Source organism: Sinohyriopsis cumingii, chromosome 8 (assembly GCF_028554795.1).
Source record: "Sinohyriopsis cumingii isolate HCF-2022 chromosome 8, ASM2855479v2, whole genome shotgun sequence".
Taxonomy (NCBI): Eukaryota; Metazoa; Mollusca; class Bivalvia; order Unionida; family Unionidae; genus Sinohyriopsis; species Sinohyriopsis cumingii.
The window spans coordinates 109,541,439-109,566,115 of record NC_142968.1 but is presented as its reverse complement, the minus strand read 5'-3'; the positions used below and the strand labels follow the sequence as shown (position 1 = coordinate 109,566,115).

Here is a 24,677-nt window from a genome sequence, read left to right as displayed (position 1 = left end):
ACATTTGAAGACATAATTGTATTATATACAACACTTGTATTATTCAAAGGCATCACGAAAAACATTATTGTTTTTTCTGCTTAAGCAGCACCTAAACCACACAAGAACAGTTCCATATTTCTAAACTTAGTTCGTGCATTAATCATTGGTCAAGGATCATTTGATCCGGAAAATCTCAACTGTTATTAAACACAATTTTAAGATGGTTAACATGTGATCGATTGTACGTGGTTGCGACATTATCTGATGATCAACAGTGTTGCTAAATTCTCAAGGATTTAAATAAAGTGTTGAGTGGTAAGTTATTGTTCACCGTTGATTTATTTACCACAGATGACGGAACAACTAATATTGACAATTTAGAGTCAAGTGAAAAGAACATACGTCATATACGATGGTTTGATTCTAGAAAATAAAAAAGTCCTGCAAACATATTATCACGAGATCGACACAAAACTATCGATGTGATCTATTTAATTTAACGATATGCACATGTGCCTAAAGTAATCCGTGTCAATTGTAACATATTTATGATATTTAGTGCATTGGCGATACTGGCATTGCAAATATTGATGTACTGCTGACAACAAGTGGGATGAATTTCATATGTTACCTGAGGTCAGTAAGGACCCGGATTGTTTTCTTACGATGTATTTGACAGACGATCCCAAGCAAAGTATCGAGCGGGTCTGGACACGAACGCGTCTTACACAACAATTTAGCAATCATAATAATCATATATAATGCCCCATGGTAAATCTCCGCTTTCTACAAGTTATGTCATCAGAAGAATCCGAAAATCAGCGCGTAAATCCACTGGTGAACACCAGGCTCTAATTTGTAATATTACTGTAGGTAGGAAAAGCATCACATATATATTACAGTCAAGACAAAATGCATGTGAAAATCTCACAGCAAGCTTTAAGCAAGTATTTGTACGGCTGATTGAACCAACAAAGGAAATTGGGCAACATTCCAAGGACATTAAGTAGGCAACTAGAGCAATAGTGGAACAGTTATCAGAGCTAACGGGAAAAGCAGAAGAACTTGATTTAATTTGTGAAATAGTTAAATGTACCAAGCATATCACAAAGGCAACATGAGAATCTGCATACACTATTAAACGCATTCCGAATACAATCGTTGAAGTCAAAGAAAACGTCAGACACAATGGAAATAAAATACTGCACACAAAATATGCCGAGTACCACATTGATAATTTACAAAATAAAATATTCAACCTGATGTATACCAATAGACAAGTGTTAATACAAAGAGATTCACTGTCTTTTAAGACTCGCAAACAGAAACGTCTTTAAGAAGGAAAAGTATTTTGTCTTCTTATCTAAAATTTATTTCAAATTCAACAAATACTAATGAAAATATATTAATATCACCACAGTTAGATTTATTCAAGTACAAGAAAATCGTTATGAGATGTTAAATTTATTCTGACAGATCTTTAAAATTTAAGGAAATATTTGAAACTACATATTCTTCATTTATTCTGTACATACAAGTTTCATATATAGCATTTAAATATTACCAATACAACCCACACTTATTTTGCCTTACATGTTCTAATCTGCAATTTATAATAACGCCAGTTAATGCACGTAAAATGACCTTGCAAGTTTTGCTTATTTCACAAAAACTTAGATCTACATATTTTGGGTATACGCATTGAATCAACATGTCAAGGCTGTGAAGCCATAATATATGGAGGAAAAGATAATGTTTAAACTGTTATTAAAGTCTCCAATGAATTGCAAATATAGTTTGGGATTATTGGGACCCATATAAATATATAAGCATGTATTGAAATAGGAAGATTAAAGAAATACGCTTGGATTACAAAGCTAAGACAGAGAGATTTAGGTATATAATATTTGCTTCCGCTGATGAGCATAACATTATCCAAAATAATATGTTGATAATGTTGCTAATTGTGTACTTACTGTGATAAATCAACAACTTCAAATTAAGGTTTCTGGAGGAATTTCGCAATTAAACCGGGATGAAGATTAACCTTGATAAAACTAAAACTGGTCTTTGTAAGAAACAACAGACAGTGGTACTATCAATGTCAGGACATTCAACTTATTCCTAAATTCATCAGGACTAAGGCAATATGATATTTGGCAAATAAGACAAGAAATGCATCAATTACGATCTGTGTAAGATTCAGGGTACAATCGGATCTCTATCAGTGTCTAACTCTGTTATATTATTAGCCACTACAGTTTCTCTCAGTTTTTGCTATGAGGCTAAACTGCCGGGACATGAATAATCAAACTAGACTGAAACCGCACATAACATATTTGGACCAGTTATTTAAAATAACTATGGGATATATTTTCTGCATTCTCTTGCGTTGATTGTGTCCTATATGATTAATGTATTCAATATTTTGCAACATGTATTAAGTACTGGATAAAATATAGAAAAACAAGTACTGTTACTCTGCAACAGTTACAAAATGGTGACAAAGCTTTATTATGCTTGTCGAGTTAATTGGGTCTCAAACGTCAAAGATCATTATATAGATATAGCTTTGGATACATGTGGATCTTGCAAAACGAAGGTGTTAGGAACATCTTTATTGTGTCCTTTACTCATTGTTGGCTAAATAACGTGTTATAAGATTGGGTTTTGGACACCCTGAATAGAAAAGACCACATGTTACAGTCAAACATTTCATATCTCCGCTAAATGTTGAATATTACATTAACATTTCTTTGTCAAAAATTTTCATACCACGATTGCATGCTTTAGAGGGTCTGTCCATTATATCATGATTGCAAGTAGAAGATACAATACAATAATGGCAAATCAAAACAAAGAGAAGATGAATAAGTTATAGTTTTGACCTGCCACATTTGCTCAGATATAATATCAAAATTGGTCCCATTAATTTGTTAATCATTTCCAATAAAATAACATTTTATTAATTTACGCCAATTCAAAACATTAATATTATTGTAGATTTCTCCAACATTCTTTACTATGGTGTTTCATTGAAAGAAAAAATACAATTGCTAGAAACTTGACACATCTGATATATTCCAATTGTACTTTCAATATAAATGAGTTACCTGCATATACTTGTTCTGTCCGCCTGTATTGCTTTAAATATAAGAACCTTTCTGGCATCAAAATTTAATGAAATACTGAATATGTTGATGATTATTGTGTCCAATTATTATATGATTCATAAAATAAACTGTGTAACCATAAATAGTTAATGCATTTTGTCACTGTCATTAAATAAATTTTAATTGAAGATATAACATATAGTGTCATGTGTGTAAATTAATAACTTATTATTCCGTGGCAGAATATATTATTAATAACTTATTATTCAGTAAATGAAGTTCCAGTGATATGTTGATTTTAGAGAACATGCTACATGATGTTTACTTATCACTTGAAGAATTTGCCAGTAAAATATATACAATAACAAAGCTATCACTGAGTAAAATAGTTGGTATTAATTTGTGAACACATTCCTATTTCTTTAAGATATTCTAGAAGTTCTTCTTTTCATTGTCTGCACACCTGAAAGCAGATATCTTTTGTTTACTACAATACTATTTATTTCCATGATTTAACAATGTCTATTCAGCTTTGAAATTGCGTGGACCATAACCAGATAAACAATTAAATGAAGTCACTGTCGCGGCCTCGTCAGACAAGTTTATTTAATTTAATTATCCAGAGCTCTATGCTTCCTGTGTACTGCAACATATGTAAAACGGTGAACGTTCATAAATTTTGCATGGGACGAATTTACACATGTGGAAAGGTTTCTGTTTAAAGTAATATATCTGAAATTGATTGCATATTTGTTAGTGTGGGATCAAAAACACATTTTGGCACATTGATGTCATAGTCAAACGTTTTAAGCCTGTACAACATTAAAATAGATGCTATATATTATGAACAGCCACAAAGATACACCGAATTATCTAGGCCAATCCCTCCCTTGCAAACTAAGGGACTATTTAAGTTATGTGTAGTAAGTTGCTTTGGAAAGCAGTGTACACAAAGAGGTTTGAGAGTTTTCTTATTACTGTGCTTCATAAAAGAGAATGATGGCTGGAAATGAATATTTTTGGATAAAAATGCAGAGTTTATTTTGACAAGGGAAAACACTTTTAAATTATCACAACTTGCACAACTGTTATACCATTGCAATTCCTTTGTCAGAAAAAAAGAGATGGACATATTTATTCATGTCTATTTGTGCATTATTCACTGCATATTGTTTTACGTGGGGACAAATTTATGTTTCCAGATCTGGCGTACTAAGTACTGGAACTCTGCTCTGGGATACGTGCTCTGTATCCATGGAAGACTACCTGAATGAAACTATTGGCATTCCAGCCCAATATTTCCCTACTGTATTTGGTCTGCATTTGGCAGAAGATTTCACAATGGGAACGAGGTAATTATATGTGTATTCTCATTTGCAAGATAAAAAGTGTTCATAAAGATAATTGTTTAATTACATGTTTCTAGATCTCTTAGAAAAGAATAGAGAAAATCATAATTATCTTTTTTTGTTGTCTTACCTGCTTAAGCCCGATAAGACATAACTGGCTTTTTCTGCCGACGTTGGAGACGGAAGCAGCAGCTGCGGTGTTAACATTAGTATGCTTTATTAAAACGTTGTATTGATGATTTCACAAATCGGATAAGTTGGACGGTGAGGTATACATCATCTTACAGATCTCAGACGAGACACTGTATTCTCCATAACCCTTGCATTCAGTACATTTGCTTCATTTAAAATTTTCTATTACATATCGTTCATGCAAACAGTGTTCTTACAATTTTCAGCGAACCTAGGAGGCTGTCTTTCCACACTGGCTCTGCAAAGGTTGAAATTCGCTGGCTGGAAGCTCGAAAGGCTGGGGAGAAAATCAACATTTATGGTAGGAAAAATAATGCATTTATATATATGTATAATTCCATATGAAATGTAATGGATCTCTTTCAAGGTTTTTACTTTGTTTCATGCCTATAACAATTCAAATAATTAACGACATAGTAGAACACACTGATAGCCGGGTTATTGAAGCTACCTATTGTACTGATAATTGGGGATGTATGACAAGTCCACTATGCTTGCATATTCTTCGTAATTACACAGAAGCAGACATCGTTTGACTTCACAGGTGGAAGTCCGCATCACACAAATTTCATTAGTACAGTATGCAAGAATGCATTATATAACAGACCAAGGTACCTGCCAAACTTCATTTACATTATGTAACACAATTTTTTTCCTGGGTAGTAGGTGTTATTTCGTAATTGCTTATGCCTGAAAATTATAGAAAAAGGCTATTATTCCCCATAACCTTTGCCTTTTTGACCAGAACTGCGATATTTTCAAATTTATCTATTTTCAAGTTGAAAACGGGCTATTTTGTGTCTATTTATTCACATAAAGTCAGAAAAAGCAACATATGAATCAAAATTAACATTTATTTATACTAAAGTAATACAAGAATGACCACAAAGGATTCAAAAGTGAGTAGTTTTTCGAGATTTAAGATTATACTGTAAATCACTATCACGAGCGCTCGCCTTGCTTTTCTGAGTACGCTCTCATGTTCTCCTTCAATTTATCAGGATGGATGAGCATCAAAGATACGGACTTTGAGGGACATCCTGCATCACATTTTGCCGTAGTTCTTCACCAGTCTCAATAGTTGTCGCCCTCGTGATTGCCCAGGAAGCTCCGAGCTGTTCCAAGCGCATTCTCCTTACTTGTGAGTTTCTTGTGGAATTAATTGTCATTACATGATCTTTTTAATCTGTGGTCCGAAGATTCAACCGGCTTTGACCTTTGCCTCAGACAGCTTAGGGAATAAGTCCTGAAGGTGCTTGAATGCTGCCGACTCCTTGTCTAGAGCTCTGACAAATTGTTTCATAAGGCCCAATTTGATGTGCAGCGGTGACATCAGCACCTTCCGGGGGTCCACCAGTGGCTCCCACTTGACGTTGTTCCTCCCCAAAGAGAACTCAGTCCGCTGTGACCAGTCCCGCCTGTGGTAGTTTGCCTTGGTGTCATTGCTGTCCCAAAGGCAAATATAGCAGGGAAACTTGGTAAAACTGCCTTGGAGACTCATCAGGAATGCCACCATTTTGATGTTTCCGATGACCTCCTAGCAGTACTCATCATACTTCAATGCGTCCAGCAAGGTCTTGATGCTGTTGAAATTCTCTTTGAGGTGCACCGAGTGAGCCAGGGGAAGAGACGGGTACTTGTTCCTATTATGGATCAGTACGGCTTTAAGGCTCCTGGATGAGCTGTCAATGCAGAGGCGCAACTGATTATGTCTACAGGCGATTTCGATTGCCTCGAACAGAATGGTCACATTGTGGCAGAAGCAGAGCCCATCTTGACGGGTGAAGATGCTGGAAAAGACTTGCTGACGCATCCTCTGATCTGCGACTAGCACACTTTCATCCACTAAGTTCCACTTCTTGAGCCTAGACGTCTAAAGTTTGGCATTGGACTTAGTGAGACCAAGATCTTTGATCAAGTCGTTGAGGTATTTTTGGTTGGGGTAGTATGGTTTTCTCTCCTCAGGTCCACCTCTGAAATCCTTATGTGGATCTACAACGTCTTCCTTTCTCTCTGACTTCCTGTTCTCTTCTAAAGACCGCTTCTTTCTACGGAGAAGTGGGTACGGGGAGCTCAGGGCAGCCTCTTTATGCTATCTCAGAAAACTGGAAATATGTATCCACTTAGCTGGAACTAAACTGATCTGGTGGGCTTAAGGCCCCTGTATGTATAATACTATTTATATTACTGGAAAGTTTTAGAAAGTTCTAGAAGTTACTCCAAGTTAATTCAGCACTGAATCTATCTGGAACGTTCTGGAAAATAGGTAAATTTCAAAATAGTAATGTTCTGTTCACAAAAGCAAAGTTTGTGGGGAATCATAGCCATGTTCTAATCTTTTGAGGCATTCAAAATTAGGAAATAAAAACACAGGAACAAAAGAAAAAATTGTTATACGGTGTTATCAAATAAAATAATGAAACAAAATACACAGTCACTGCGGATTCTTCAGACAGAAATTAAGGCATATATAAGTTGCGATAGAAAATTCCAAATATACACCAGATTGGAAAAAGTTATTTGTATTCAACATTAGGGTGCGTGCTAATATGTAGTGACATTATATGTGCAGAAAGAATATTGTGATACTGGTTAGAGACTGAGATTCGAGCCCAGGTTTGCGAGTTACAGCACAAATTGATTATCTGCACAAACCAACCCTACTCCCTTTAATCTTTTATTGGGGCTGCCATTGCAACAACTCCATGGCATCATGTTGAGGCGGCTGTCGGATATTAAGCCTATATTTTACTAAACAAATCAAGGTCATAAACAAAGTTTTGAACAAGACTGAAGCCTCTCAAAACACATATTTCATCATTGTTTAACACTGAAAACATTGCAGGAAGATAAATATTACAACCCGTTATTTTCTCCTTCAAATACGTTCCCCGATCACCTTAACATTAGGAATTTGAACTCTACTACCTCCCGAATCCATTCTTCTAAAGAGGAAAAATCGTCTTTTCTGTCTATATTATATAGACAAAGGACACTACCTCTTTCCCATTACCCCCATCATCCTTGCCGCCTACAGGTGGCGCTAGTGTCAGGTTTTCATTCAACTGACAACATTGTCCAATTTACTTCTCAAAATCCATTGGAACTTTGTACTACTTTTTATCTCATCCGCTGAGGATATTTTTATCTTCAGGTGTATTAAGAATCATTTTGCAGGTGGTTTTGGTTATTTTGAACTTTGGCTATATTTCTGTGAATTCTTTCATCTGTGCTGACTTATTTTCTGCGTTGTCTTACATCATGACTCTCCACCGTGTTGAAGATCATGTTTGTGCACACTGTTTATTTACCATCCCTGGGATAACAGGTATTAATTGTATTCATAATACAGGTAACTGTTCAATTTGTTTTCTTACGTTGTCGTTTCAGAATTAACTATGATGACTAAGTATGCTAAATGCAAGAATGCGCGAAACGATCTAGAAATATAATAAGTTGTGTCTCGTATGTACAAAGTGAACATCGTCAGCTACGTGCATCATAAACGCCAGTTGGTCGGAGAATGCATGTTCGACTGCTATAGAAAATCGCAAGAAACGGGGATTGATTGGCAAAATCTTAGCACCGAGAGTATTGATGTTTTCAACATTCACCTCATACTGTGTTTTTGTCTTCCTTTGCATCTGGGGGAATGGAAGACGGAGCTTCGACGTTTCCTCCACCGTCTGTACCGTCTCTTGAATTACTGATGTATTGTGGTACAAAAACCAACGACCGAGTTGATTAGTTCTGGCCAAATTTCCCTGTCCTTCCTTCTCTCTCTGTTTTAGTCGAGAATTTTGACACTTAGGGCGAGTTGCTACCACATTTCTTGGCTGCCCATGTGGCAGAAGTCCCACCCCTTCTGTACGGACATTGTCATTTGTATTGTAAGTCGGCAGCATGTCGTTTAAGAATGACTTGAATGAACCGTACCATTAAGTCGAGCCTCATTTTTGATACAATCGCTGATGCCAAGCGTAACTAACAAGAACTAACTGCGGGCCTTACTTCACTTGCTTCTCTATGGTGCATAAGGGCATTCTCCACACCACGCCAATCGTCATTCGCAATATAGTGGTCACGCCTTCGTTGTTGGACTTTGCATATCAAGCTATTTTTTTAGACTTGCAGCCAAGACTGGCAATACACATCCCGCTCTGTCACTGCAAACCTTCCTTTTGATCACTTCTTCTGTTACGGTAGCAACATAGAGGAAGTTCAGAGACAGGCAGCCCCTAAAATGCACCTCCATCTTTCTGCTCAGCAACCTTCACCTTATGCATCATCTCCGATTAACACTCAATGATCTGAAGACCGGAGACAATAGATAGAAATGTTTGCTTCACAACATCAAAAAACAGCCAGGGTTCTAATCCTTTACATGAAGACAATTTGCTAATTAATTTCGGAGGCAGTTGCGTCGAGGGGATAAAAAACAAAGTTCTTCTGCCTCCATGCCTCCGTTCTCTCGCCGTTGACTTGTGTCCAAGACCGCCCACAAAAAACTGTCCAGTAGGCTCCCGACTCTGTTGTTTTTTAAACAGCGTGGGATCAATCTATTTCCACCAAGCGAGTGAACAATCGAAATAGGCTTAGAGCGGCTTCGATTCTCGTTTCAGCCTAACCGATTCCCTTTCATTCTCTACTTTCCTGAAGAAGGTACTGTCAAATTCGGCTAAAGACACACTTTTAAAGAAAGAGATCCGGATGCACATCGAGAACCGGGCGGTGGAGATTATTTGGAATCCACAACCTCTGGAGTTTTCCTCCAATAATTTTCTGCTCAGTGTGTCAAATCCCAATTTCAGACCCATGTCCATTCTTTGGCATTCATTCCTGCTTGAAAATAACTCCATGGACCTCTATGAAACTTCTGAACGGTGTCGTATCCCTGTCCCTTACTAATTCTTCTAGTTTCATTGATGCGTATTTAAAAGAAATCCTCCAGAAAGATATGATTATTTTCATTCTAGTCTAACAAAAGATCGATTTCATATCCCTTTTGCATCATCTAGGTTTTTTGATCAATTGGAACGTCTGATATTTGTCCCCATCAGTTTGTCTGGATATATAATTTTTCACCCAGCTCAACATAGTACGTCTTCCACACCTTCCAGTGACTAATATCGTCGTCCTCACAAAATCCATTTCCAACACCAAATGGATGACACTCATGGAGTTTCTGCAACTTCTCAGATTGTTTTATGAAGGATCGGATCTTATCCATCTTCGTTGCCTCAGAATGTGCCTTTTGCAGATGACCTTGCTATCTCAATAAGCATCCTTCTTTCATGCCGCTTGATAACAGGAGTAGCGTAAATAATTGAGAGAGTATTGTTCCTGGACCAGTGGCACAACGTTGGTTGGGTCACGACAGTAATATATTAAGAACGGCTTCCACCGGATGAGAATATGTGTACAGACACAAGCACATGTATTTGGGGGCCCATCTATTACCTGACATAGACAGTGTCAGTGATCCATGGGATCTTGAGGACACTGGTCTCCGTATCAGTATTTTGGAGATGAAAATTTTTAAAGCTTTTAATTTAGGTCATTCAGTCGTTGGTTCACACTACGCATCATTGACATCCCAATTTGAAATATTCCCGGCATACTCAGTGTCTTCTCCAATTCTCTGTCAAAGAGGTGACAGATGCTCCATACAGAATTATAGCTCCATCTTTCAGTCTTTCATCAGATTGGCCATCTTTGTTCACGTCCGACTTTCCACCCATGTGTACACACCAGCAAGATACCTACGCTCCTCTCCTGACAATCGTATGCTCATTATTCCTACTATGAAAACAAAGTCATATGGACAGCGTTCGTTTGCATACCAAGGCCCAGCAACGTGGAATGAATTCCCCACTGAACTTAGACACAAAGACACAGTTTTTCCATTCATGAGTGCACTAAAAACTTATTTCGACCCAAGAACAAACTTAAAGACCTAATAATGTTTCCTACCGTAAATATTATCAGCATGTTTGTTTATGGTTTCTAATTTCATGGTGTTTGCTTTTGTAATCATATCATTATATGTTTTTATCTTATAGGTGTTGTCTAATGTTGTAAAGCCCTTAGAGCTTCTAAAGATTAGGTGCTGTACAAAGTCCTCATTATTATTATTATTATTATTATTATTATTATCATTATTATTATTATTATTATTATTATTATTATTATTATTATTATTATTATTATTATTATTATTATTATGATCCAGCTTTTAACAACCAGGTGGAAACAAAAACTATCGATCTTTGTTTCCCTAGTACCAGATCCCAAGGTTTGCTCCTTCAGAGGTCATTCTCTTAGTTGGGTGGGTCTATGGACCTTTGCTTAACCCAAGCCATCTTAGTTCCAAAGATTATATAGAAACCGAGGGTCCAGAAGTGCGAATGATTCTGATTACTTTCCGCTGGGGCAAATTCAGGATCAATGATCTTTTCGATCTAGCGATAGATCCCATCCTGGCCAAATATTCTCAAACAGGTCCGGGCTGTCTCCTCCTTTTTGACCTTTTAGCAGAACCAATTTCGATCTTCAGTCATGGAATGAATTGCACGAGCTTGAAGTCCCTCCACTTTCAATGCTTTTCAAGGAAAGTGGCGCGTTTTTAAAGGTATGTTCAAAGACAAAAATGTCGTCTCATTCAGTGCCTCGGGACCACGGGCAACTGGGTTTGTTTTCGGTTGCTCGAGGAGAACAAGTTGGCCCCGATTACTATTAAAGGCTACTGTTCTATGATATTGCTCATTACGGCTTGGAGAATATTGGTCATAACAAAGACCTATCTGACCTGTTAGCCAACTTTGACTTGCTTAGACCTGTATCATTCATATTGCTTTCTAAGCGGAATCTTTCCAGGATTTTGACTTCCCTGAATTCAAATATCTTGCCTTTAACCAGGACCTTGCTTAAGATCATTTCATACAAAACTGTTGTATTTTCATCGGCATGCAGAGCCAGTGAATTACGTGCAGTCCCGGCAACCACCAGACCTAATTAAACCAACACAGCCTCTTAGCTTTGCTGGATTCTAAAGTGAATTTGATGGCAAGAACCTTTAGAGAATTATATTGTTAACTTGACAGAGTGGTCACATATTACGTAAGCAACCGCTATGTTGCTTTAAACGGGAGACAGTGTTCTCATTCACATTGGGAATCCACTCTTTTTTCAATAAAAGGATACCCGAGGTATAGGTAGATGCTCAGCTTATATTATGTTTATTCACTGGATCTTAGGTCTGAATGGACCGGACGTTTATAGATAACAAGAGAAAAGATGGGTATGATTATTTGCACCTGGTACACTAGGTTATGTCTCGAATACTATGTCTTTAACAATACAAATTTCTTTACTTGTAAACTAATGTTTTGTCCAGAATGTGCAGTATTTATATTGCCTATGATGAATTACCTTTCATCTAATTATTTAGTATTTGTTATTAAATAGTAGTACAAATATGTTATGAAATTTATCAGCATTATACGAAATTTTTGTGTAAATAATATCATCAAATTTTAGATATGCATCAAAATGTTTGAGTGATAAATAATAAGAATCCATATTCGAGGTTTAATATTTATAGTTCGCGAATCACATTCAGATTATACATGCTGTATTCTATACATCAGTATCATCAGTCTCAGATATAAAACTGGAATTGGCATATTTAGATTGCTCGGTGATCAATCTGGTGAATCCTGTATTTTATATTTTTTCTGGAAATTTGTAGCACGAATATGTGTGGAAATATAATCCAGAATCCAGATTGTGACATTTCGTCATGTGACCTGGTGACTGTTTACGGTTCAGATTGTCATGTGATTGTGCAAAGTAAACCAGCTATTTTACATTTAAAGCAGATTCGAGTACAAGAGCACATGGGAAGGGTGTGCCAAATACATCTTTGTTTAGATATGTCCTAAATAAACAACCATTTAAAGAATTTGGTAAGAAACCCTTCAGAGTAGATAAGCAATAATGTATTTAGGAGAAGTATGATTTGGAGCTAAAGAAGCATAGATTCTGTAAAATCTGCATGAGTTCATGTACTTGGAGAGTTGCTCTAGATTTCCCTTCAAATTAGTTTAAAGTTGCACATTAAAAAAATAGAATATACGCAGTACTCGTTTTTATATAATTAAAGTCCTTGTCATGACAAATGTCATGCCGCCCGTAGGGGTCTCGTTTTGTTTGCCAACAAATGTCTCATTATCAAATTTCGAACTGTTTACACATCGGAGATAAATAGTTATTAAACTGAATTTGGTTGGCACTTTAGGCTCTGGAAAAGTCATTCTGGCGCAGTTTTAACCTTGCAATCCTAGTGGAATTTTTACAAATGAATGTGTAAAATATGGGCTACCTAGAACACCCAAAATGATTTACTCCCAACATGATTCATTGTCAAATGTTGGCTGATAATATTAATGATGGCAATGATAATTTTAAAAAGTTTTGAAGTATATCAGATTATTGGAGCTGTGTAAGTGGTACTAGAAATACCAACGATTGATGTTTTACCTGAAAATTATGTTGAACGTGAGTCGGTTATTCATGCAGAATGCATAACAACATACAGTATCCCGATCAACCGCCTATTCAGCTGTATTTTAAAATTAGATGTTGAAAAGATAAAATACTAGCCTAAGTAAAATGCAGGAAGATTAAAAGTATAGTGAAAGTTCCATCATAAGAAGGTTAGCAAAAATTTAATAAATAATAATCTTAAAATAAACTTAAACACTAAAGATATTCATTTAATCAAAACGCCTCAGTCTTAACAAGCAGACTATGGCAATAGTGGATTTAAAACCATAATACAGCATTACAGAACAGATAAGAAATCTAACATAGTAGTCAACAAAACACTGAATCAAGAAAGTGAAACTTTGACAGAACTCATGTTAGTAAAAAATTATTTTTGAGCAGATATATCGAAGAGACAATAGATATGAGCGGTGGAAAATTGTAGATAACAACCATAAAGAACAGTCTGAAAACTTGTTCAAGTCGGCTAAGCTAGTTATGAATATGCCACTTCAGACAGCAGAATATGAATGAGGTTCTCATCACAGAATAATATTCATACACAAATAAGTAACATATTAACCTCAGAAGCCATCAACAGATTAACTCTTATATAGCTAAAGGAGACATCGTTTGATGATTTTGATTTAAACAGGGCATAAATAGAATGGAACAGACAGACAGGAATGGATGTCTGAGTCTTAAGTATGTATTGAACTATGGCTATTTCCTACCCACTTTTTCCTACCCTCCCCCCATTTTTGTGACACGTCCGGAGCTTCCCACTTTTGATAAAATCCTGACAGCATCTCTGAAGAAGGCATTTTTCTGATATACCAAACATTTGTAGATATATACAGCCTTTTCTTGGAAACGATTCTTCATTATTCAGTGACATACAGGAAATCACTATTTGTTTTTCCGGCATTTAATTGGGCACAGTGAACAGACTAGAAAATAATATCTTTGTCAATATTCTTAATTTGACCGTTTGTAGTAAATAGTTACTCTAAAATGTGTCAAAAGTGGAATATTTTGCATTATGTACGTTTATTTGTGTGAAAATACATTATCTTTTCAAAATTTTAAACATGTATTTACTTTATTGTGAGGATCATTAATAAATAGCAAACACATGTTTCTTCTTCAAATACTACCCGATCATACTATATTAGGAATATGACAACAATCTTGCAAATTCACCCCTCCAAGGCTAACAATTATAGCTATGAAAGCAAAACGTTATATGACAACGTAGGTGGCAGTCAGATAGTGTGAACTCCTTTAGATAAGAAAACGGTGCCAAATGCATCTGTACTTCTGGTACATCTTCGGCTCATACAAGGTAGCAGGGTTTCTTCAGAAACCATTCAAAACATACATCAGTAACTTCTTGTACTCAATTATGCAGCAAGCTTGACGAGTTTGTCTTCTCATAAAATAATTATCCATTTTTATTTACAACTATATGGTGTTCTTTTCCATCCGAGATGAAGTTTTCTATCTCTTGTTGGTTGGTTGGTTGTAAGTTGCACATATTAGGTACCTTTTTGTAGTTACCTGTACAAGTTGCTAGTATATACATTAGAAATGTGTATGCGACTGTTGTATATTCTGCAGCATCAATTATAAACCTTTAAGTTATGCAGTTGATTCGTATATGGATCACGCGGTTAAAGGAAAATAAATGGAAGAAAATTAAAGCAATGCAAGTTGTATTTGTTGTTTTTATTATCATCTCTTTAATGCAAAACATCATATAAATTTGAGAATATTCTAAAAAAGAAGACTGCTTTTTAAAAATAGAATGTTAGTATATTTGCCCATCGTAGACCTACATGTACGTCCTTTATGTTTTATTTATAGCAGGTGTATGTGACACATTTCCAAGGAAGAAAACTGTTTCTTAAATTTGAAAATTTATTTGACAAGTTAATTATATTAATGAAGGAAAATGGGATAGTGGACCAGTCTATATTTTAAAACATGGGACCAGATGTTAAACAAAAGAGACATCACCGATGAGACTCATGAATGTTATATGACTAAACAATAATAGAGAATGATGATTTTTAACTTCAAACGTGTTGGCGCAGAAAAATGAAACACCAACAGTGTCTTGAAATACTGAAAGAAGAACATGAGAGTGATGTAATACAGCACACAGGTTGAGCACATCGTCATGCTTGTTGCTGAATTTGTGGAGTTTGCTTTATGATCACTCAGAGAAAGTTAGACATGTAGACTAGCTAAAGCGTGTGTTATATGCATACTCATTATGTTTTATATTTGTATTCTGGTACTATTCCATGTGGATTTTGCCCATTTGTGATCACTTTAGCCAGCTGAAGATACAGATTAAAAGAAGATTAAAATGTGCATGTTTCATATAGTTTATTGTAAATATGGCATGTAAAGTACGGAAGAAATTTGTCATGCCCAGGTTACGCTTTCATGCCACTTTTGTTATGCTTCTGCTTGTCTATTGGTTGGCAGGTAAGATATTGTATGCATGTCTCGTGTATAAACTTCTACTTAATTCTTGGATAGACACAGGTAAATTTTCTATAGATACACATAGCCAAATAGCGTCCACATTGATAGTTATAAAGCTTTACGCTCAATGACTTCATCTGTATAGACTGATGCTTGAGCCCTTGCTTTAAAGCTTAATTTTGACAATATACAGAAGTAGACCAGTTTTGTTCATTTCATGAGTTTATAAGGCTACGCCTGAGTAGCTACACCAATGTTAATATTTGCCTTGCTCTATTTGTATTCACTGAACTAACTGAATATGGGCAAGACTCAATGCATTCAGTGTAAATCACTGAACGGCGATTACAAAAAATAGTATATATTTAGCACTTGGGAAATACATATCAAATATGCAGCATGTGGGCAGAGTGTTTAGCATGTATGGATGCCACTGGTGGAAGTATCGAAGATGCAGCGTATGGATGGAGAGTCAGTGGGATACAGTACTCGGCAGACAGTCTAAACGTAAAAGGAAGACAAATTAATGCATGTTGAAGAAGACACCACTTGCATCATTGTTGACATTGCCTCTGTCAATGTATTCCTGATTGAGGAGTACAAAAAAGCAGAGGTCTCACGATCCAGTTAATAAATCAGTATATCTCTTTTGACTAAAGCTACTCAAGCAGCTCCAACTCGAGCTTCGCAGCTTCAGCCAGAGAAGACTTTTCAGCGGTACCTGTAGTCCTGATGCCTCAAGCGTACGACGGCTGGCCTTCTCACACTACCAAATATGCAGTGGCGTCGCTAGGGGGTGCGGACCGCACCGGGTGACACCATCTCAGAGGGGTGACACCAAAATGAAAAATTGCAAATTTTACAAAGCACACACTGCTCGGTCTAGTCGGATTTCATAAGCGGATAACCGATCATAGTTAAATACATGACTAGCAGGCACAGCAGTGGCGTCGCTAGGGGGATGCGGGGGGTGCGGACTGCACCGGGTGACACCATCAGAGGGGGTGACACCAAAATGACATTACTAAGGATTCTGTATGGTCTGTTACGGAAGGAGGACCATGGGGGTGACACCATGAGCTACCGCACTGGGTGATACCAACCCGAGTGACGCCACTGCAAATATGAGCCAGATGGAGAGAATGCATGTCCAATTCAGATATTGTCTTGCACAACGGAAACAGGGACAGGCTTTGTGGTTCACATATTCCATAATTTGTCCTAGCATAAGGCACCTAACAATGTTATGAAGGACGAGATAGAACTGTTCTGTCAATATCCTACGAATCAGAGCATATGAGGGTCAACAACAAAGTCGATCTTACCTACAATGTCAAATAAGTGATGCCTTTTGTCTAGTATGCCATTCCGATATTAGATTATGGGAACTCCGATTGATCATATAACCCATTATAGCGACACAAGGCACCCTGTTTAATCTAGGCCATGTTTTGGTCATCAGTATCCACTTGATGCAACATAAGCTCGAGCAAAGGCAAGGACATTTTCCTTTTCCTTTATGGAGCCAAGTAGGCATGCTGCTTATACAGTACCCTCTGATGCCTATGCCACTCAAGGTCAACATCTTGTGGCCATAGGAGAGTCTATCGAAACTAACATTTAGGTTTCCTAATATGGAGATGTTTCAGTTCCAGAGACGTGAGACTATGCTAAGGGTAGGGATGACTTGCTTAGGGCTCAGCTTGAAAGTACTATCTATCGGGACGTTTACTCTTCACTTTGTATTGACTTCACTAAACTTTTTAAGATTGCACAAGAGGTGCAGCAATGCCACACTCTTACAGAGTTCGCTAACTTTATATTCCTTCTATATAATGCTGACATGGGAAGACCGCTTTCTGAGCGTCAATCGAAGAAGTCATGTGCTTATTGCCACCAAAAGTTTGTTCACCACCTCCTGCTCAGTGAACGGCTTAGTCCAAAGTTTCAACTTCCATTATTATTTTAATCAAGAAAGACCAACTTGCGTTAAAACTTTTACTGCATTCTGGTGACGTGCCTGGGTTATTTGTTTGTTTTGAGAGGAAATTACGTGCTTCTAGAGTGAATAGACTTTTCTTTACACAGCTACAACTACCAGGAAGTGACAAAAACAGCTTATCATCTCCCACAATAATAATCACCTAATATGACTGTGACTATGTCTCACAAATGCTGCTAGTAATGAAGATGGTAGCAGAGAACTTGCTGGCCAGTAGAGGTGCACAGTATTATCCGCATACCGATTTAGCGTGATAATTTTTTTTTCTTCAGTTGTACATACTACCATCCATACTTATGCGCTGGATTGGCATGTAGGTGGTTCCCATCAGCAAGGATTGTACGGAAATTCTAGAGTAATCGTGTTACGAATATAATGATATCAACATCATATTTTCATTTTTTATGATAAATACTTAATTGTGTTTTACAATAAAGATGTATTTGTCACAAATCAATTTTAAAGATTGCAAATATAGTTATATTTATGATCCTTTAATCACATGCTTGACATAAGTCACATGTAATGGCCAATGGAAAGTTGTGAAATATATTCTGCCCAATGTCAGCTAGGGAACAGTTACACTCAAACCATTAAAGAAAACCTTGCAGGGTGATTCAACAGCTTCTCATTGACTCGGCAATATGATTCTGCTGGATTCCCAAGAGATTATTTTCCATTTATCCTAAAAGCAGCATTTGACCACATGGAATCAATACACTAGGTGAGTATATCAAAGGCTTAAAAGATGTATCACATATCACAGGGGACCAGATATGTAACTTTCCCCACCCCTTGCTTATTCTCCTTCTTTGGCAATATGTTTCTTCAATGGCACTTGCCCGATCATACTATGGTTACAAAATCCAAGCCTACCCGTAGTTGAAATTACATCTTTTCCTATATCTAAGGTAAGATCATTCTGACTCTCTGCAACTTATATGGTCAGACAATTTGTACCTTATAAGCATCGAATTTAGATGGGGAGGGCAGGGTTTCAGGGTCGTACTTTTAAGGTGTTATGATCATGAAGTTATTATTTAAGAAATATATTTTGCTCTAATAATTGGTGTCTTTGTTATGTATGTATGTATGTATGTATGTATGTATGTATGTATGTATGTATGCATCTATGTATGTATGCATGTATGTATGTATGTATGTATGTATGTATGTATGTATGTATGTATGTATGTATGCATGTATGTATATATGTATGTATGTATGTATGTATGTATGTATGTATGTATGTATGTATCTATGCATGTACACTTATGTTCTATTTCTTTTGTAGCTAGCCTAGATTTGCTAAATATCTTCAGAGGTTTTGTGCGAAGCTGCATGCCGCTTGATATTCCACCTATGTTCGCATCTACCAAAACTCCCTCATCACTCGTGCATGTCGTACGAAGAATGAAGAACAATGTAGTTGGCGGAGGTACAGTTCCCATAAGAAATGTTCGATAATCAAATGGAATACATTGAATACATAGAATGTTATCATGGTTGTGGTGTAGGGGCAATATGTGCTATATTGTCATGATGTCATTGGAACAAGGATGTTGACAGTCATTAGAGAGAGAGAGAGAGAACACTTGCTCATTTGAATACAACTCTCGATGACATTAGCATTAGCAAAAATAATTTCCGCGACCTTCCAAACCAGCCTTCCCAAAAAGGCGATAACTTTGTCTTTTCTGACTATATATCATTGAGACAACAGGAAATAAACTCTTACCCATTACCTCTCTTTGACCACCACTAGATGGCACCAGTTTTGCGCTCTCGCTCAGTACTATCAACATAGTCTTGCAAGACTTCAAGTCCATAGACCCAGAAAGTTGTGATAAAGTTTTTGCTACTCGTACACATTGTTTGTTATTTTCGATCAATATTTATGTGTATTTGTATGCAGTTGTTGACTTTGTTTATTTCGACTTTGTGATCCAGCACGGTTTCATTGGCATATGTATGTTGATTGTTGTTTGAGCTCACTGCATATATATTTCTGCCCATTTAATACGTTTTGTTACTGTAATTCCATTTTTCGGTCATTCTTGTCATTTCACTTAAACAACGACAAAATGCATAAGTGCAGGGAGTTTTGAAGCAAGCAATAACACACGAGACACGAGACGTGTCTTCCTCATCAACATGCAGTATGATTGCATTATTGTTTGAAAGTGTCTGGTCTTAAAAGTACAAAAGCAAGGAGAATAATGTGATGTCTAGTACAGTGCAATGCCATATCTTGAACCTTCACTTGAAAACTGAATCAACTGCAGGCATAGTGGGGGATATCACAATGGTTCACCACCTACCTCACCTCCCATCTACAATAAGACATAAGATGCTAATTATGACGATTACATGAGCAGCATTGGAGGAAAACGGTGTTGTGGAATTGACGTGCTTGATTTTGTTTTGCAAATACTATCAGAGCTGCAGATATGTCAGTTAGTATAGGAAGTGACAGCGAATTGGCTAAATTCAGGACAATGTTTTTTCTTGATGTCTATAGTAAAACTCCATTGATAATTTAGAGCTTTTGGAAGAATATGCACCACACATCTAGGCATGTGAATGAGGATAAGAACATGAGCATGTCTGAGCATAGAGTTTGGTTCTGTCAGTCTCAGTACATCGGAGTTTTATCGGATCTATGTAATCCATTTCATCATGCATTCAACTTGTTTAACTCCGTTCTGACTCCTGACGAGTCAGTCGAGCAGTCTGGCTGGCCGTACCTATTTTCTAACGACCTGAAAAACTCCATGACCTGGGAATTCTCAAGTGTTTTTCTCGGAAAGTCAACTACCACCAGTTTCTTTGTCATCCTTGTATATAATGTTTTCAGACACATTTGTCACAGAGCTTCCAACACTTGATAAGAATACTGTGGTGGTGAATATGACTGCATCACATTTATACAAGGTGGACATGGATGTATTTCACGCCATTGCAAAGTTCGTTACTAATATAGTAATCTTCAACATTGGACTTAGCATCGCTAGTGATTTTTTTCAGCTTTCGGGAAAAGCAAAATGCGAGCACGCCTGGATTCCATTTTTAGTTCTTAAATGTTATTAACGAGGCTGCACACCATTTTATGGTTAACGCTATAACGACTTATCGTAACTTAGGTTTGGTCAGATGAGTTGCCTGTCTTCGATAGGCATCAATCAAACTGCACCTTTCCTTCGGTGCTTGGTGCAGCGCCCTTTGAGATGCCGTTAATATACGGCGGAAGGATAGAGTGAGTGAGGATGCAAACATTACAGGAACTCCCCCACCAAGTGGCCATGCTTCCTTCCCAGATGTTTAGGCCGAATCGGTTTTATCATCAATGGAACGATGAACGTCGGCAAAGAGATAAGAGACCGAATACTTCTCAGCAACAGCAACAGTTTTGACCTGAGTCAAATTTCAAATTTAGGAGGCACGTTATTAAATGGGATAGCAAATAGAATCTCTTTTTTTCCATGCCTTCTAATAATTGCAGTTGACTTGACACCCCAATTGCCTGTAGACAGCCAACTGGTTGGCTCCAGAATCCATGATTTCCATCCACGGTGAACATATTTTTACAAAAGGAATATTCGATCGATGTTGTTTTGGAAAGGCTTCGGATTTCATTTACCCATCCCGCTTCTCTTTGTTCTTCACTTTTGATGATAAATTTCATCAGATTTGCGAAAGCTGAAATTAAGAAGAAGAAGATCTGGTCGTTAATTGACAAGATGGCGATGGAGTTTTTTTTATAAAAAAAACTGTACTCTCGGGGATTTTGCTCTAGGCTCATTTTACTGTCTTGAGCTTACGCTGATTATTGACCTATCATCTCAACTACTACATTACAGACTGGTGTTCAAGATGCAAATGGATTAATCAATTATAATTTCCATTAAAAAGAATGAATATTCGATCAGTTTAGACTTTATCGATGCATCGGGTGTATTGTAGTTTCCTCAGTTTGCATACCAGGAGAAATGTTTTTTGCGCTCCTAATTGGTCTCAATAAAATGTAATGGGCGTTAACAAAAATTATAACCTGTATTTGTCATGGAATGAAGCAAGAAGATAACTTGATGGTGCATTAAAATAATTATATGAAATTGAATTTGTAGATGCGCACATCGTTACTTAGAGTTGTTCATCTTTTTCTCTTGTTACCCTGACAAATAGTGACTCAGAAATAGGCGCATCTCGTATTTCGCTCATAGCGAGATATCATATTTAATGATGTGCATTGGTACTTTACCATTGTGTCTTGGACGTGTTTTTGTTAGTACTTATATGAAGCATATTGCTATGTTCAGGCACAGAGATCGATGTTAGTAAGTGTCTTTATTAGAGACTTTACTACGGCCATAGTAGTAAATAGTTGCTTTGTCTTAAACTTTAAATGTCTCGTATGGATATACCATATTATCTTTTATTTTTGATAATTGGAATTCTTACAAATTGTACCTTGTTTGGGTATGGAGAATTGTCAGTTTGATGTAGTTTACCCTTAATGTCTTTATATTGAAATATAAAATTAAAGGTAGTATGTATTTGCATGGATTTTGCAATAACTAAAATTGTATTTTATATGCTATTTATCAATCATTTATTTATCAAGATGTTTATTCAATACAATACACTAGCCATTTTGGTCTACTTAAATGTGATCGGGCTGTCGGCATGACAGCAGTGTGCTGGCAGTATTTCAACATAGCTGGTGGTGTGGCAGCGTAGCTCTAAATGTATTAGCTGGCAGCGTGACAGCATAACTGTTAATCTAGCAGCATAGCTGGTAGTGCAGCAACGTAGCTGACAGTATGGTAAAGTAGTTGATGGCAGTATAGCCTTACAACTGACAAGAAAACAAAACAGTGATTGAGGATCACGAATTTGTTCCAAAGATGTGAATTTCTAACTATGCAATAAACTTTGAATTTTAAATTTGGACTGCCAGGACATATGGTTATATGAACCGTACTCGTTCATTTTGTTTACTAACATATTCTCAGGATGGTGATATCATATCATCTGTTGACTGATTTTGTACATGTTCACAAGACAGTCTAGCTTCGTCATTTGATCTGTGTCATGATGTGTAGGGTAAATCATTATTGGAGTTAATATATTTGCAGTTGTTTACTTGTATTCATTTCACTGTTACATTAATATTCATGGTGATAGTTTTGAGACTGACACACTTCATATAATTAGGTTTTATTTTATTCGCATACATTGTGTACCGTGTTTTAACTTAATGGAAATCTACTCGGTTTTTATCTTTTTGTACCATCGACATTTTGTTCAAGTCGGCTTGATCAACAGCTAATGCGGTGAATATGGACAACATTGTCCAAAAACACAAGATAAGTTCAATTCTGGTGTAAAGCAGGAATAATATCCTTCCTTTCATGAGACTTGTTTGTCCATGCAGGCATGTTGTTTTTCACCAATCTCAACATAGTCCATCTCTCTCAGTTACGTGTCTTATGGATTATTGAACTCGCAGAGTCAGTATCCGATAGGGAGTTGATTACAGCAAGAGCGTTCCTGTGAATCCTCAGCTTGCTCAGTGCAGCAGTGGATTTGAATCTCCTTTGGCACCTTTCATGTCTACTTTGCAGATGGCCCTGTTGGTCCAGTGATGCCCTATTTCTTGTCTATTTGATCACAAGGTCAGGATCAAGCACACATGATTAGTATTCCTGCATCAGTCGCACAACATTGTCTCACTGTCAGGATCTCTCTGGAAATAAATCAGCCAGAAATTGTGGTATATATATGCAGGTACCAAGTCCTACTGATGAGGAGCCCACTTGTTGCTTCGACATGGTTACTGGCACCTTGAATCCAGAGGGATTAACTCGTCACATCAGCGTGATAAAAAGGAATGTTGTAATCAATATTTTTCATTTCTGGAAGGACCATCATTTCAGGAAAGTAGTATTTATCATGTTGGACAACTCGGTGTTTGTGACCTTCCTTCTCAAACGAGGTGAGGTGGGCTGACCAAATCACAATAGCTATGCAGTCTGGTTTGGTAGTTAAATACAACTGCACAAATTAGATGCATTCCAATAGGATAAGTGTTCTGGACAACTTTCTGTCATACTTTGGTAAGATCCTTCATAGGCAACGTTCCACTAATCAATTGATACTTAATTGGATTTGTATGCTTTAGGGGCGTATAATCATAGACCTTGCTACAGGTTGAAATCACAGACTACCCACGTTTGTCTCTCTGATCCCAGACACATAAGCCTGGGCTACGGATGCAATATCAATCGGATAATTAGGGTTTGGGCCTTTGCCTACCTCACCTCCTCCCAGTCCCGTCTTAGTCTTTTAGTACTGTTGATAGAACAGAAATTGAGAGGTCAGAACTGCCAAGTGAGTCTGATAGCCCCTCTCTGATCATTTAATAACTGCCTAGGAAAATCTTGGTGAACCGAAACCTAATCAAATAGAAACAGTCACAGGTATTTCATCCCTGTTCCTACTGGCTGCTCATTCACACCTGGCTCTTTTCGGGAGAGCTCTGTGAAAAAGAGGCATTTCAACATTTGATTATATAGGCAATCTTGCAGGCTAGAAGGCTTTCCACTTTGAAGGCATACAATGAAAGTGGCACGTGTTTAGGGACTGGTCCGAAGTCAACAGCATAGTCAATTTGAGTGACTCAGTCCCTTAGCTGACTGATTTCTTTCTCTGGTTATCTTAGGAGAACAATTAAGCCCCAGTTACTATCCAAGCCATTTGATCCATGATATCCAACATTTTCAGGATCATGGCAAAAAGGATCTATCATATCTACTAACCAATTTTGACTAAAATAGACCAAAATAACCTAGCCTATTTCCAAAGTGGATACTATCACCGGTTCTGACGTTGAACATAATTGAAACCTTTGGCCAGAACCTCGCTAAGTCTACTATCAAACAGTACATGCTTTCTGGTAGCCTTAGCATTCAAGGTGAGCGAGTTGCATATACT

General features: G+C 37.0%; 1 protein-coding gene across 1 annotated transcript in view; it reads left to right on the top strand.

Annotated features, from left to right (window-relative positions):
* LOC149794363 (uncharacterized) overlaps nt 1-24,677 on the top strand; it is a 116,804-nt gene that overhangs the window by 36,968 nt on the left and 55,159 nt on the right. The window contains exons 5-7 of the mRNA XM_089968529.1: nt 4,298-4,447; nt 4,843-4,937; nt 18,976-19,119. Of these exons, the coding sequence (XP_089824655.1) occupies nt 4,298-4,447; nt 4,843-4,937; nt 18,976-19,119 (389 nt within the window). The remainder of the gene's footprint in view (nt 1-4,297; nt 4,448-4,842; nt 4,938-18,975; nt 19,120-24,677) is intronic.